This window comes from Engraulis encrasicolus, chromosome 23, assembly GCF_034702125.1.
Source record: "Engraulis encrasicolus isolate BLACKSEA-1 chromosome 23, IST_EnEncr_1.0, whole genome shotgun sequence".
NCBI lineage: Eukaryota > Metazoa > Chordata > Actinopteri > Clupeiformes > Engraulidae > Engraulis > Engraulis encrasicolus.
Window position 1 is genome coordinate 20,664,976 of NC_085879.1, and position 16,186 is coordinate 20,681,161.

Consider the following 16,186-nt stretch of genomic DNA (forward strand, 5'->3'; position numbering starts at 1 on the left):
TAAGGTAATTTGGGACATCAGCCAAATTGGGACAAATAAGGTTTTGGATTGTTTTCTTTCTAAATATTAGCAGCCAATCACAACATGGGATGTAATATTGTTACTGCAAATGTCATGTATAAGAAACAATAATTTTATTTGGTGTTAAGTATCATAAAAGGAATGAGCAAAGGTTTGAAGTGACAGTGGATCCAACACTTGTCAGTTTAGCTAGCTGACATGTCGATTATGCTATCAGATCATAAGGATATTATGGCTGAATTAGTGATTATATGGTACAAAATATGATTGAAATATATGTTGTTTTACTAAAGGTTTAACTCAATATCAAAACATTTACACATTTGTCTTTACTTTATTAAGGAGACATACTTTTAGTAAGTATAGTGGAGTGAGCTAATTTGGGACAATATTTTAAGCTAAAATGGGACAGTTTTCTCATAGCAACAGAATGGGCTTCTGTTAGCTGTTAGCATAACATATTAGCACGCCATAGGCCTGTATTGTAATATGCATCCCACATGCTAATGGCCATGGCCACAGTCACACATGCCATACTCCTTCAATATTCTCTTGAAATGGAAATGTTTCAGGGATGTTATATCATTTTTAAATAGTTAAGATCCTAGTCTACTGTTAACAAGAGAAAAACGATATTATTCTTCAGTTTGTGCAAAAATAATGATAATCAAACAGACTGTCCCATTTTACATTAAAGGGTGTCCCAAATTACCATAGCATTTTCTCACAACGAAGTTGGTGTCTCACTGTCTTTAAATGTTAATATATTATAAAATATCATACTTCAAAAACTAATTCCTACATGGAAATGTACCCAAGACCCATATGAAGACATACAATTACTAAATGTTGGTGTATTTTAAACTTAAAGTGGGTTTTTTTTGCGATCTACCAAAAGTGTCCCAATTTACCATAGTTCACCCTACAGAAATAAGAGCGTGCGCGCGCGCCTCTGACTGTATCTAGACACGGAGGGAGAATGGCTCCAATATTTATATTCAGCGCCCAGTTTAATTCTGCACTGACACTTTTAAATGTTATGCCCAGATATTCTTTTAACTTGTTGGATATCCTGATATTATGTTTCACTAATGTAAGGAGTAAAACTCAGAAACTTCCCGGGTGCTAGCTACATTTTAGACTGGGTAAACTCGTGACTTTAAATGCCTTCCGAAACGGCTATTCCAGTGTCTATTTTAGACTATAGCCTAGCCTTGTGCAAAACTTTTTATTTAACATTGCGAATGGGCAGGATGATTTGCTTAGACACGCACGTGCTTCAGAGCAGCTAGAACTGTGCAAGGTGACTGCTGCAGTTTTCAGCTCAGTCCTCCTGGATAATAAACACAAAATAATGCCGACGAGAAAGTAACGCCGTTATCTTTTGATGAATTCCCTTTGGGTGCCCGGTTGAGACAGTTTAATTTTCACACCCAAATCAATTCAGTTATAATTTCATTGTATACTTTTTTATTATTATTTTGATGTCACAGGGTCTATTCCTTTGATTGGGAGATCAAGGAACTTTCTGGTGTCGCCGAAACGGCGATGTGCGGTGGGCTCTTTACGCACGGCACCTATGTCCCTCCTTCAGTCAGACTCAAATCGGACCGAAATCAAGTAGCTGAGGTTAAACTGTCGTAAATACACGACCGAACGCGAGTAGCTGAGGTAAAATAGACGTAAATACTCGGGCGGATATCCGGGCACTCACATCCAGCCGCCTACTTACATTGGGTTGCTACACGTACAGATGCTAGAGTGGTATTTTCGAACGAGTTTTACTCTCATAAATCGGAGCAGTGCTGCCATCTACCCTTTTGGAGTAACATCGTCAATGTGGTTAAGATTCACAATAATAATAATAATAATAATAATAATAATAATAATAATAATAATAATAATAATAATAATAATAATAATAATAATGTATGTAAGTGTGTAGTTACATGTTGCACTCATTTACTTTCCATAGCTTTTTTAAAATATCATACTGAGTTATCATTCAATGCAAATTATATGAGACCAGCAATAACAGTAATACCATAGATAGAAATATTTCCTCTGGTAATACAAGACAAATGTCGCTTTACTGTGTTAAGAACTAACTAGTCTAGTATTACAGTATGCCCACAGTGCAGCAGCGAAGTGGAACCAATTGTAGGAAGCGCAGGTTTCACCCGTTGAGTCCGTCAATCTTTAGACTCCGACACCGACCACAGTCATGGCAGCTGCAACACCGACTGTCGCGCAGGAACAAACATCTAAAATAGTCTCTCCTCCACCAATACCATTCGATATAAACAAACCCCCAGTAATAGAGGGGTTTACACCTTTACCACGGCAGGAGCAAGAAGGATTCAAGGACAAATTCATAAGGAAAACCAAGGAAAATCCTTTCGTCCCCCTTGGTGAGTTACTCAAAGTCAGTTAGCAACACAGTTACACAATGCAATTGACAGTCCTTATGCAACATTTTTTAATGATGAAAATGTATAAATGTATGATGTGGTGATGCATATTTGAATGTAACTTTGTTGTCAGCACTGTCTGATAAGCATATTAGTGCAAAACACATACACGACTTTATGGAAGCTTTGTCTTTAAAGTGAATGGGACATGATGTTCTTTCCTCCCTGTTAGTCTTCACTGTCTTTCTGATTGCATTTCCAATTTCCATCACTAAGGCCAAATAACGAACCTATGTATGTAGATTTTTTTTAAATGTAGTTGTTAAAAAATGCGGTCTTGCATTAAAAAAAGGTTTGTGTAACTGCATGGGGGGCGTGGCAAACCAGACTGGCACGAGCTCATTTGCAGCCTAGATTCTACACTACATGAAGGCATGCCAAGCTAAAATGATTTGCTTCCAAGCAAGCAGGGGTTACATTCCACTGATTTGGTTTCTTAGCAGCTATTGCCAGCAAAAAATATGAGTTGTAGCTCAAAAAATGTGTGGGCACAATTGAAGCAGAGAAGTGGCCAACAGAATTCAGCCAAACTATGTGTGAGACAGTTCATGGAAGAGGTATGGGAGATGACAAGTGTTGGCTCTGCTCACAAGATGGTGAATGGCATGAGGTCCCTGGGTCCCACTGCTTCTCCTTGCAGATCAAATAAATGGATCCAATATGAGCCGCCACTTGGCCAGGACACCCTTGTAAAAGAGGTTCTTAATCTCAACGGGTTTATTTTTCCTGGTTAAATAAAGGTTAAAAAAAATATATATATATTTATCAGAAAGAGTTTTGCCTCATTCAATATTTAGAGATTTCTCTCCAGAAATGCAAGGCTAGTTGATAGGTCTATTGATCGTCCCATTTGTTTGTTTCCACAGGATGCCTTGGAACAGCTGGAGCACTGATCTACGGACTGCGAGCATTCAAAATGGGCAAGACCCGACATTCCCAGCTGTCTATGAGGGCGCGTATCTTTGCTCAAGGATTCACTGTTGTTGCCATCATTGTCGGCGTTGCATCCTCAGCATTGAATCCTAAGAATTAAGTTGAACACTCTAACCGGGGTATGTGGAAGTTTCCCTCAACAAGGACAGTCGGACAAGGATGGGGACTTAAATCGTGTTTTTTTTCTCTTCTTTCTCACACATTAAGTAGCCTTAAAGGCCATTTGTGGCGGCTCTGTCAGTATGCTCGAGTGTCGGTGCAGTTGCCATGTATTTAACAAATGCTTTTCAGTGGTGTGTCATTCCACAGTTGTATGATTAAAGCAGTGCAAGGAGCTTGCTATACTGATCTGACTGTGAGTTCATTTGGATGGAGCTCTGCATATTGACGTCATGGATGTCTTTTGTGACCAAAAACGAGAGCAAGTGTAACAAGAAATAGGTCCTTTCCACATTTAATGGAGCTATGTGAAAGCAGCAACATTCCGGAAACTATGCACTATGGAAAGGAAGAGGACTTCATCGACTAACACGCATTACTGTAACAGAATACAGGATAATTTGAGTTCATTTTTAAAATAACACTATAACAAACAAATCCCTTTGGAAGAATGAAAAATGACATGTAATTAGTTCGACCAATGCTTTATTGAATCATTTGTGTTTTGATGGAACTATCAAGAGCTGTAACATTCCTTGAAAGGCATATAGATGAGGGTAGGTAGGGGAAAATGAGGCGTGTGAATGTGTGGCTCCATCTTGGTACAAAACACCTTGTAAGAATGGTAGCCCATATAGCACAATTATGGGTACTGTGACAAAGGCCTCATTTTTAGACATTCCCTGCAGTGCTGTCATGCATGTAATTTAGATAAGTTCTTTGGCAGTCAATGAACTGAGGAGCTTGTGCAAACCATCTTTTGTCCGAGTAATCACTCAAAGCTGAGCATCAGAAGGCCTCAAAGATAGTGTTCTGGTGTGTAATGATCAGTGCTGTTACTGCTGAGGAGGAGTGCAGTGCAGTTTACTAGGACAGAAGTTACAAGTTTTCATAACCTACAAACAGGTGATCTGCCTGATTGGAAACTGAACAGTGAAACAACTTGAACTGTACAATGCCATTAACACCCATCATACTGACCTGACAAGGATATAAAAGTAGCAAATGTTTAAGGGTTAAATGTTTCCATGTCCTGCATTTAGGAGCAACTTCTATCTAATTGAAATGGATGCACATGTAAAGAATATAAGCAAAGCTAGTGGAAAACAACACCAAATGATCTAATAACGTGTATATAATGCCCACGGCTCCTTCATTAAATGAAAACAAAACCGAAAATTATGCCTTCAGAATCAAGCACAAACTTCAAGGCTTTCAACCAATGACTTAACCAAAGCCCCATTTAGGTTACATGATTATTACAGACATACACCCTCATAAAAGGGGGAAAAGGCATCTTCATAAGGCAGAGAGAGGTACAGGCTATATTAGGAGTGGACATAAAACAGTATACAATGTGCTATTTTTGAAATGAACATTGTAAATCGGCATTCCCACCAAGTTGTAAAAATAATAAAGTGCAACAAAGCAGAGGCAAAGGGACATCACCAGCCAACCACTCACACGCACGCAGAAAAGAAAATGGCCTCTAGGCTTTAGCGCACCAGGGGTGTCTGTTTGAGGGAAATGAGGACGGAGCGCATGCGGGACACGTCCTTGGATGTCTTGTTGGTTTTGGGGTTGAAGTCGCAAAGTCGGGCCACTTTCTCCCACTCTGAGCCTGGGCTATCCTCGCCACACTCCTTCAGGAAGGCCTCTTCAGATGCCCTGCATTGACAGACACAGGTGTGCACCAATGAGGGTCAATTCACGCAATAATACAGCACGACAAGAAATGTAGAGCCATGGCCAAGACTACCAAGAGTGATTACTGAATTTAATTCAATACTAAAGCATGGCCGTGTAGATCTTGATTATATTATGCCATTTAATTATTCAATTTCCAAAAACATGCAGCAATTGCGATTTTTCTTTTGTAACTCATACAACACATTGTAACAAATACCAGGCCCACCAAATGCGTTTTTTTAAGTGTTGTTAGATGAAGCAAAACTATGCATGCATATTTTAGGGGGATAGATTCTTGGGAATACAATGAAGATGAGTGTTTCCTAGACATACACAAAGCCTATCGCATCACTGTTGGGCTGGTCGTAGAAAGCCTTATCAGTGATCCTTGTGTGCAGGTAGCCATGAAAGCATGGGAAGAGAAAAGGAGAAATACAGAGGGAAAGAGGGAAACATGTTATTGCAGCACCAGCAAAGCACAAACTGTTATGGCACGATGCCCATGTTGCCAGAACAAAAGGCAGCCTACAACAGCACAGAGAAGACTGAGGATAGCGAGTTGTGAAAGAGGAATTGAGTGGAGGAAAGTTGGGAAAATTGGAAAGAATGTGCTTGGTATACATCAGATAGATTGAATACATCACTATACTTCTTTTGGTGAAACAACAAAATTAATGGTATGAACAGCTGGTGTAAGGCATTGCATTTGAAGTACACACAGACGTGTGCAGAGAATAGCTGAGGCAAAGGTAATATCTTGCTACATGTCTAAAAGATCATGGTGAATTTACTCAGTGCTAAAAGTTACAAAGCATATGCTGAGGGCAAAAAAATATTGTGGGGGTTATGAAGTGGCACATTTTCATGTAATCTTGTGTTATTGACAAATGGTCAGTCTTCTCTGATTGTAAATTTAATAGCAAAATTCCAGTCCATAATACAAAGAACTTGTACCGTTCTAAACTTGGACAAAGTCTGTAGAAAAGTATGAAAGAAGATGTATATTAGTATTTCATTCACAGATCCAGAAGAACACCTAAGAAATTATGCATCTCAACATTACATTGCAAAATGCCGTTTATATATTTAAAGGTTGTTGTCCTTCAAGTGAAATGAAACAACATAATTACATCCATCCCAGTTAGGGCCTACATCCATCCAAAGTTAGGGCCTAACCACTTGAGTTTGCTGACTAGAAGAGATGTGATGCTCTGCCTTATTCCCAATTTGTTGAAACCGCACATGGGCCAAGAGTATAAGGGTTTCACCCGGAACATATTAGTAACAAGCTGAACATTTCAGGGTATTTCAGAATACCGTTAGGAATAACATACTAAAAGTCCCCAGGAATCCCCCTTGTGCTCTCTGAGAAATTCAAGATGGCGTCCAAAATTTATGATATTTTTTATGTTTTCACGTAATAACTTTTCAATGGGTGGGTGGATTGGCACCAAATATTGTATGCTAACACTCAACTATAACAGGAACAATATACAAAAAATCCAGAGGAGTCCAAATTGGCATCTCTGAGAAATTCAATATGGTGGTCCAGATGGGGTCCAAAATTGATGATTTTTCATGTTTTAGCGCAATTACAATTCAGTGGGTGGATTGAACAAATTAGTAACAAGCTTAAAATGTCAGGATATGTTTAGAATACCTTTAGGAATCAAAAGTCCCCAGGAATACCCCTTGGGCTCTGTGAGAAATTCAAGATGGCGTCCAAAATGGCCGCCTTTTGGAGATTTTGACATATCTAAGGCTTGAAATGTCATTTAAAAGCAGTCTAAAGGTGGAAATGTATGTTTTGATGGTAGATGCAGAGTCATGTTCATCCTTGGGTTTTGATTAAATGCTTGTATTAAAAGGTAACAACTTATCATAACAATATCTATATGTATTATGTGTATAACCTGTTGTAATATTTCGGTCACTGGGACCTTGAACCAAAAAAAATCATGAACTCCAAAAACTGTTCTTAAAACAACTAACAACTACTTACAAGTGACATTAATCTTTGAAATGATAATCTATCCAACTTAAGCAATGTGACTGAGCTGTTTCTCAAATAAAGAAGGTATTTACAGGAATAAAATTGGTAAGTTACATTTTCAACATGTTGCAACTTCAACATAAGATGAAATCAAATAACTCAACAAGACCATTTCATCAATATATGTACCATAAAACAATTAACCAAACAAGCAATCAATCAACCTCTCTATCTTTCCTCATCATCCTCATGGGGCACCTAAGTCACGCCCTTCTACTTCCGATCCATGGGGCTGGAGCTCTCAAAATTTTGAATGCGAGTTAATGGAGCGAGTCAAGCTAAATCCTCATCCCGTTTGGCATGTGCTCCGGATTTCACATATGATGACAGTGAATTTGAAAGGTTTGGATTTGCGTCGTAAGACCACTCATTTTCGGCACGCAGGAAACGTTATTTTAGCTTTTGTGCAAAACTGTGTTGGAGACTACACGTGCGCCTCGCATATCTGACGTGAACCGAGGCACAGCCAACCCTACCGCTGCACCGTGGGTTAAGTGGCTGCACGTCGGACATGCAACGTCTGTTGTGTAGTCCAAATAATTACATGTTTTTGCACACACACAACTCAAAAATCGCTTGCCAAGTGAAGTCAACAAGCACACCATTGGTTGTTATTAATTCTGAGGCACAGCATATGTGTGATCGACGGGGAAATGCGAGGTGGGTCGGAAAATAGCTTTGATCAGTCCATTACAGCCCAGTCAAAAGTTTTTCCGTTGCCAGCCCCATAAGCCGCCCGGAAGGGGTGGAGACTTAGGTGCCCCATTATCATCATATTCTAGGGCAGTGTTTCTCAACTGGTGGGTCGCGACCCAAAAGTGGGTCGCGGAGGGGTCATGGGTGGGTCGCGGAGCCTTGGTGTAAAAAAAAATGTAATTTAAAAAAAAAAAAACTTTTCCTGCAACAATTTACAACTTTTATTTTGATAGGCTAGTGAACTCTGTGTCATCTGTCGTCATAGATACAATCTGAATGTTTATGCGAGATAGATAGCGTGCAACCAGTCATTCGAGTCTTGGTTACATTTTGAGAATTGCATTGAATTGACTTGAACGCAAAAAAAATTGGGTCGCGACCGAATGAGAGTAGAAAATGGTGGGTCCCAAAACTGTTCCAGTTGAGAACCACTGTTCTAGGGTATCTGGCTTTTCAGTTTCTCCCTCATCATTAAGCAACGATGGCATTAAAGCTGCATTGTTGCATGTTTGTCCACTGCAGTTTGTACACAGGGCAGAGCAGGGTACCCCCATCTTCCTGCAGCCACATGACACTCCACAGCCATCTGCTCTGCAGCTACAAGAGATCATGTTGAGCAGAGTGTCAGGAGCAATGGGGCGGTCAGTTTCAATTGGAGTCAAAATTTCATTTGACTTCCATCCCCAAGCTGTTGGCTTCAAGGACCTTCCCATCCATCCTTGAACAGTAAGATATGTTCTGAATGAATGTTGCTTTGCTGCAGCAGTTGTTGGAGGCAAAGTGGCCAACTGGAAGGTTGATGACAGATAGAGATGTGTCGTTCAGGAACGAGCCGGTTCTTTTGAACGGCTCCCTGAAGTGAACGATGGGAACCGGATCACAGCTGGGGGAGCCACTCGACTGTTATTTCGTTCATTTTTCAGCTTTAATGCCATTGTTGCTTAATGATGAGGGAGAAACTGAAAAGCCAGATACCCTAGAATATGATGATAATGAGGATGATGAGGAAAGATAGAGAGGTTGATTGATTGCTTGTTTGATTAATTGTTTTATGGTACATATATTGATGAAATGGTCTTGGCAAAAACGGTCTTTAGAAGCAGGAGAATAATCAGTTGTTGTTTGAACAAAATCACCTTGAGGTGGAGTCAAAATATTACACTCTAAACACTGAATAAATAATTAAAAAAGAGCCAAAAGAGCCAGTTTTTTGAACGGCTCTTTGAAAGGAAGAAGATCCGGATCCCGTCAAAGAGCCATAAATCCCATCTCTAATGACAGAGGCGTTTTCCTGATAGCCTTTTTGTAAGCAATGTATCGGAATTCATCCAGGTACTCACAACTGGATGCTCCATACAACCTCAGGAGGAAAATTTCATCTTCTTTTTGCACTTGCTGGTGGGAGCTTGCAGAATTGGTGAATGTGTCACGTAGACCATAGTCTTTCTTTTTATGCACCAGATTAAATGCCTTACGCTTGCCTTGGCGGTACAGAGCAGACACAGTGTCACACCCTGTTATGGCATACAACGGCATCAAATATTTACAGGTGGATCCAATGCTCTTTTGAATGTCATGAACCCTATACACCGTTATGGGGTTCGTGGTACACATCATGTAAAGATCCATGTTTGTGGTTGCTTGAGCCACCAGCATTACCAGCAAGTCCGTGTCAGTTCCGACAACAACAACTGGTTTGCCTGATTCTGCCAAAAACCTAGCAGTAGAGACTATTAATGCATCTGCATCAGCTTGTGCCTGATTTACATGAACACCTGCCTCATTCATCAAGTCCCTGAGCATCTCTATTAGATGCCCCTTATTGCTGCCATTTGCCAGGAATGCTGCCTGAGTAGTTGTGGTTTGCATGTTCTGGTCAAATAAGATATCACTGGATGTGGACTTCTTTGCCCTTCGCAACTGCTCTGCTGCCTTGGTGGAGATCATGATAGCCATCAAACACAACAGTACCAGCCCCATAGTGTTTTAGTGTGTATGCAATATAGAAATTGCATACAGCTTCATAAGTAGATGGTTGTGGCCACACCACAGACTGCAACAGATGACCCCCATCTAGAACAAACTGGCAGTTGTCTGGGGTGTTGGGTTGTGCATGGCCAAATGACTTCAGAAGAGAACCTAGAGCACTCTTGTTTGTCTTTCGCATGGCTCCATCATGAAACAAGGATGGTGGTTTAGGAGCAAGTTCATATGACATGAACTGTTCCATGTCAGAACATGTCTTAAGGACACAGGTGATCCTGTTGAAGAAGAGAGTAGGATTCACTACAGTGTTTTGTCCTCTGATATTGATGCTATTTTTGTCCCCCATAGTCTTGACTTTGTCCTTGCGATGCAGTGTCACCTCTGATTAGCTCTGATCTCTTAAAAACTTGCTAGCACTGCCCTTTTTTGCATTATGAATGTAGCCATGTAGAAATATTTCCCAGGGATCAGTGTGACAGTGTGGCGGCATACTTAACATTGTGAAAGTCGGCCTTGTTGAAAGTGTTGGCCTCCTAATTTGTTAGCAGTCCATGGTTTTGTGCAAATAAATTCAACCATTTGTACATCGTGGCTGAACAAAAATGATCTTGTAAGTCGGCCATCTTGAAGGTGTTGGTCTCTACATTTTTGGCAGATCATGTACCTATTATAGAGTGTTAGCATGCAAGATTTGGTGGAAATCCGTTCAACCGTTTGGAAATTATGGCACAAACAAATGTCGGCCATCTTGAATATCGGCCATCTTGAATATCGGCCATCTTGAAAGTGATGGCCTCCAAAATTACATCACATCATTTAGTATGTCTAAAGTGTTAGCACACAAAATTTTGTGACAATCCATTTACCTGTTCAGAAGTTATTGCATTAACACTATAATATCATATAATTTGGACGCCATCTTGAATTTCTCGGAAAGCTCAAGGTGGATTCCCGGGGACTTTTAGTATGTTGTTCCTAAAGGTATTCTGAACATATTCTGAGAAATCCAGCTTGTTATGAATTTGTTCCGGGTTGGGCCTATTTTTGAGCTAATACTCTTGGCCTAACAGCACACACATAATAAAATAAAACTTTGTAGTGTACTGACATCTACAGGCTGAAAAGCAGAATACATCTAGTACAGCAAACAATACACCTGGGCTAAAAGGAAGGACTCCATTCATAGAGTAACTCTTCTAGAGACAAACAAATAAACAAACAAACACTTTGACCATTGAATACATGAAAATACATGGTTTGTTCTTAGTACCTGTTGTTGGCCTTGTTCTTTTCCAGCTGTTCTGTTTGATGGTGATGCCAGTCCTCTAGCTCTTTCCTGGCCTTTTCTTTCCATTCAGCCTCGGCAGCTTTGGATGCTGCATCTAAAAGATGGCAGAATTGAAAAGGATCAGAGCCTCGAGGACACAGTCAAGACATGCCAATGTAGCAAAGTTGGTGATGACATAACATGACCAGCGCTTGACATTAACGTTTTTGCTCACTGGACACAGTTTCTCCCCTATCCTCTATACACCAGCTTTTTTATTTTATTTTTTTAACCAGCTACTTTTTTGTCAGCAGCGCCCCTCCCCGATTGATAACCCTACTTGCGATAGTGGCTGGGGACACTGAAAGTACTACTAACAAAGCAGAGGTTTACCAGATTTTGACCAGTTGGCAGGTGCCAATGTCTAGACCTGAACATGACGCCATACAGTTGTGATGAGATAATGACTTAGATCATGTAAGGTCATGTAGGGTGACAGTGTTTCCACCCCTGTTTAAAATGTCATTTTAGACAAATGGTAACGTGGTTAAGGGTAGCCTATTCACCCAATTGCTCCAGCCGATCCTTCTGTTCCTCCCTCCACTTGCGCAGACTTTCAGGTTCTTGTCGCAACTGGTCAACTTGGGCGATGGCTGCATAGCCTTCAGAGGGACCATTTGTTTCCTAGAGCAGTGATTAAAACAGTCAGAGAAGACCAAAAGCCATTCATACAAACTTTCAGGTGAAAAATAGCATTCTCAGTTCAATGCTTTCATTCAGGTGGTTATACTGTGACAAAAGAGAATGACAACAATAGACTGAGCAATACGAAGAAACCAGGTGAAAAGTCAAGATTCCAGTTTGACAAAGTTTCAGTAACTGGTCATCTTCCCAGCTAAAAAATAATAATCAGAATACATTCAATCAAGTTCTCACCTGGAACATGTCTCCGTTTACTGCGGGTGGGGCGTCCTCAAAGGCATCTAATTACAAAATAGAACGTAACAAGGTATCAGTTTGTGACACTGGTCAAGGTAGACACAAGCCTGACTAAAGCCCACTTCCTCACCTTCTAGAAAAACCTCGAGCATAATAGGAATGTTGTAGCACCGGATTTTCACGGTGAAGTTGTGACAATTGCAACACCAAACACCCCTCTCTCACTCTCTGTTTTGAAACAGCTCGTGGGGTCTCCATAAGTTTGAATAGACAAACCCCATCCGCTGCTGCTCAACGTCACCCCCTGAACACATGGCATTTGTTGCCAAATGATGGGGAATGGCGCTGTGCGTAAAATAGCAACATCGCTGGTTTAGCTAGTGCTGTTCTTCTGAACTGCACTAGCTGCACCTGCCTTTTGTGTGATGTAGTTGATAGCTAGTGAAAGTAGCTGACGTCATTGTCTGGGTCGTACAAGCCACGCTACACTCAGATTTGTTAAATAACACAGTAACACCGGCCAACGTTAGCTGAGCTAGTGTATATTAAAGATAAAACCGAGTCAGTTAGTTCAGACACGGTTCAAAAATTGTCCATAGCGAAGCATCATGCCTCCTTAGCTAACTTTGGCTAGTGCGCTATCACCAAGGACAGCCTGTACCTGGGCACCGAAGTGACAGTTAACGTCAGTGCAAACAAAGTGAATAGAGTTGTTAAACCCATTTGAAGAACTTTAAAAGTTGTCACCGACAACCATGCCTTCGTAGGCTCGAGTTTGGTGGGTCAACTAGTATAATAACAACTTCCCATACCCCCAGACACTTAATTATTCATTCTACCAGGGAAGCTAACAAATTGGCTACGTGTAGCTAACCACCGCCTACCCACCATAGTGTATTTCAGGGGCAGACTGTTCTTCTTCCACTGCTTCAGCCTCAGCTTCAGCTTCTTCTTCTTCCTCTTCTTCTGGTTCTGGTTCTTGCTGAGGCGGTTCGGCCTCTTCCAGCTCCCCGAATCCCTCTTCTGCGTCATTCTCGATTCCAGCTATTTCGCTTTCTTGTTGAGCAAGAAAAGCTGCTGCGGGATCTTCTTCAACGAGGTGAACACCATTGTCAGGAGATTCAAACCCAAAATCGTCTGCCATTTTTTCGATGCACTGGCTAGGACTAGTTGCTAGCTACTGTAGCGTATGGAATACGTGGATGTATCGCTGCTGAGCTGGCTGTTACAAGTTTCAGTTCCGCAATTAGGTGCTGATGCTTAGATATCCTGACAGCTGCAGCCCTCCTCCAACAAATGACAACTATTTTTACTGGAACACACTCCGTAAAATTGTGACCTTATGCATGCAGTCGTTGTCACTAGCCGTTTCTAAGCTATTTGATGGAGTTCTTATCAAAGTAGACGAACTGAACTGAAGACAAATGATTTGTATGCTTATGTCGCCATCTGCTGATGACAAAGTGGCATAGACATTATGTAAAAGAATGTTGAACATAATAATAATAATAGGCCATAATAATAATAATAATAATAATAATAATAATAACGATAATAATAATAATAATAACAATCATCATCATCATCATCAATGAATAGGCTAGGCTCCAATAGGCTACCACAAGTTAGGGATATGGTCTTCATGAGTGATTTTTCTACGTGTTATGAATCTTAATTAAATAAAACTCATCTGTGATTATATATCACTAATAATGAATGAGAATAAATGCCATTGTCTTTAGTTTAATTTAATAAAACAAAATAAAATGAAATAAAACAACTGCCATCCATGGACAGAAAGCTAGTGGGATTGGGTGATGGTGATGTTGTTCTCTGAGGGAGAGTGTGCAATGATCCTATTATATTAAATGAGCCATCTAGAATAGCTAAATCTGTTTTGCACTGACCGGTGATGCCTGCCCACTGCCCAGGCAGTCACACAATCCAAGGTGAACACTGCGCACCCTGCGGACCTCAGCAAATCACTCACCTTACCTTCTCCTGCAATGCTGACAACCGATCATTTCTGAGCAAGGTGATCTGACACTCATCAGTGAACAGAACAGTAGACCACCGCTGCGTAGTTCAGGCCATCCGGCCAAAAGTCAACATGGTCCTCAAGTTTTGCTCTGGTGGAGAACGTGCAACAGTTTGGGCACTGGGCAGGCATCGGTCAGTACCACAAAGCAGCCTTGGCCATATCCCTAATTTATTGTGATTAGCATACATACAGGGGTTAGACAATGAAACTGAAACACCTGTCAATTTAGTGTGGGAAGTTTCATGGCTTAAGTGGACCAGCCTGTTGGCCAAACTTCATGAATTGCACATTGCACCAGTAAGGTGAAGTGTTAAGGTTCAATTGGCATGGTAAGAGCACAGTTTTGCTCAAAATGTTGCAATGCAAACAACATTATGGGTGACATATCAGAGGAAAACATTTTTTTGTGCGTGTAACTGGTGCATCTGTGACGGAGACAGCAAGTCTTTGTGATGTATCAGGTATCCAAGTTAATATATGCATACCAATCCAATCCAACAGGATTAACTTTGGATGTAAGTGGAAGCTGTCAAAACTGTGCAATACCTTGCTGGTGCAATGTGCAATTAAAGCGATGGTTCGGAGTAGAATCACCCTAATGCCATTTGAACCGTGACACCCATCCACCTTTACACCCGAAGTGTTTTCTGCCGCAGGCTTACATCAACAGAGTTGCCGTGTTATTCGATGTTTATTCCGGATAGCTTGACTCAAGCGCATATGGATCCTGGGCACCGTCTCCACACTTTCCCCACAAAAATAACATGTCATGACACCAAACTTCTACAGTATAACAAATGTGGTTTGTACTCACAAAAAGATGAATTTGAAACTTTGTACATAGTCCAGGAGTTTATTAGTAACAACACACGAGACGATTAGCTTTTCTGCTGCTAAACATCCGTCGACGTCACTTCCTCCAGCTGGGACTTTGTTGATGGAAACAAAGAAAATGGAATCTTGTACGTGAGTCCGGAAGGCGGAAAACTCAAAAAGACAGCTTGCGCTACAACTAGAAATTAACCACTTCGGATTTAAATTTTACCACGTTTAATAAATAGAAGACGATGCCACACTCGTGCATATATCCTGGCTGTGGACTAAAACACAAACCTTACAATAAAGAAAATATTATGCCATGCTGTGGACAGTCCCAGCTGGAGGAAGTGACGTCGACGGATGTTTAGCAGCAGAAAAGCTAATCGTCTCGTGTGTTGTTACTAATAAACTCCTGGACTAGGTACAAAGTTTCAAATTCATCTTTTTGTGAGTACAAACCACATTTGTTATACTGTAGAAGTTTGGTGTCATGACATGTTATTTTTGTGGGGAAAGTGTGGAGACGGTGCCCAGGATCCATATGCGCTTGAGTCAAGCTATCCGGAATAAACATCGAATAACACGGCAACTCTGTTGACGTAAGTCTGCGGCAGAAAACACTTCGGGTGTAAAGGTGGATGGGTGTCACGGTTCAAATGGCATTAGGGTGATTCTACTCCGAACCATCGCTTTAATGAAGTTTGGCCAACAGGCTGGTCCACTTAAAGGGACACTGTGAGATTTTTAGTTGTTTTTTTAGTTGTTTAATTTTAGTTGTTTAATTCATGCTGCCCATTCACTAATGCTACCTTTTTCATGAATACTTTCCACCACCACCAAATTCTAAGTATTCATGATGACTGGAAAAATTGCACTTTTCATACATGAAAAGGGTGATCTTCTCCATGGTTCGCCATTTTGAATTTCCAAAAATAGCCATTTTTAGCTGAAAAATTACTGTACTTGGACCATACTATAAAATATTTGTTTATTACTTAGCAAACTTTCATGTAAAGATCAAATTTGGCAATAGGCAGCCCAGTTTCAATGAGCAGCATAGTTGCAGTAGCCTGGCTCTCGCGAGACCCCTAGTGCTTCGTGCATCTTCGTTA

The 16,186-nt window shown here is 40.7% G+C and overlaps 2 protein-coding genes across 3 annotated transcripts; one reads left to right on the forward strand and one right to left on the reverse strand.

Annotated features, from left to right (window-relative positions):
• The first annotated feature begins 2,166 nt into the window (after positions 1–2,166).
• On the forward strand, positions 2,167–3,525 carry higd2a (HIG1 hypoxia inducible domain family, member 2A). The gene is made up of 2 exons (XM_063189860.1): positions 2,167–2,432; positions 3,359–3,525. The coding sequence occupies exons 1-2, from the start codon at positions 2,246–2,248 to the stop codon at positions 3,523–3,525; spliced, it is 354 nt and encodes a 117-aa protein (XP_063045930.1). The 5' UTR covers positions 2,167–2,245.
• Positions 3,526–4,053: 528 nt separating this feature from the next.
• Positions 4,054–13,633, reverse strand: cltb (clathrin, light chain B). 2 transcript variants are annotated; one of them, XM_063190272.1, is made up of 6 exons: positions 13,103–13,633; positions 12,212–12,258; positions 11,842–11,959; positions 11,279–11,390; positions 6,228–6,248; positions 4,054–5,252 (listed from the first exon to the last, which is right to left on the reverse strand). In XM_063190272.1, exons 1-6 carry the CDS (start codon positions 13,356–13,358, stop codon positions 5,081–5,083), a joined length of 726 nt encoding a protein of 241 aa, XP_063046342.1. In that variant the 5' UTR covers positions 13,359–13,633; the 3' UTR covers positions 4,054–5,080. The 2 variants fall into 2 exon arrangements, with proteins under 2 accessions (XP_063046342.1, XP_063046343.1); XM_063190273.1 differs by lacking the exon at positions 6,228–6,248 and having other exon boundaries at positions 13,103–13,630.
• Positions 13,634–16,186: the final 2,553 nt, after the last annotated feature.

Bases quoted from the DNA above. Each gene is read 5' to 3' on its own strand.
- cltb (XM_063190272.1), bottom strand. From the start codon at position 13,358: ATGGCAGACGATTTTGGGTTTGAATCTCCTGACAATGGTGTTCACCTC. The intron at 11,960-12,211 runs GTGAGAACTTGA...TCACTGCTCTAG, and splicing joins TAAACGGAGACATGTTCCAG to GAAACAAATGGTCCCTCTGA. The intron at 6,249-11,278 runs GTACTAAGAACA...ACTTTTCTACAG, and splicing joins AAGAACAAGGCCAACAACAG to ACTTTGTCCAAGTTTAGAAC.
- higd2a (XM_063189860.1), top strand. From the start codon at position 2,246: ATGGCAGCTGCAACACCGACTGTCGCGCAGGAACAAACATCTAAAATA. The intron at 2,433-3,358 runs GTGAGTTACTCA...TTGTTTCCACAG, and splicing joins AAATCCTTTCGTCCCCCTTG to GATGCCTTGGAACAGCTGGA.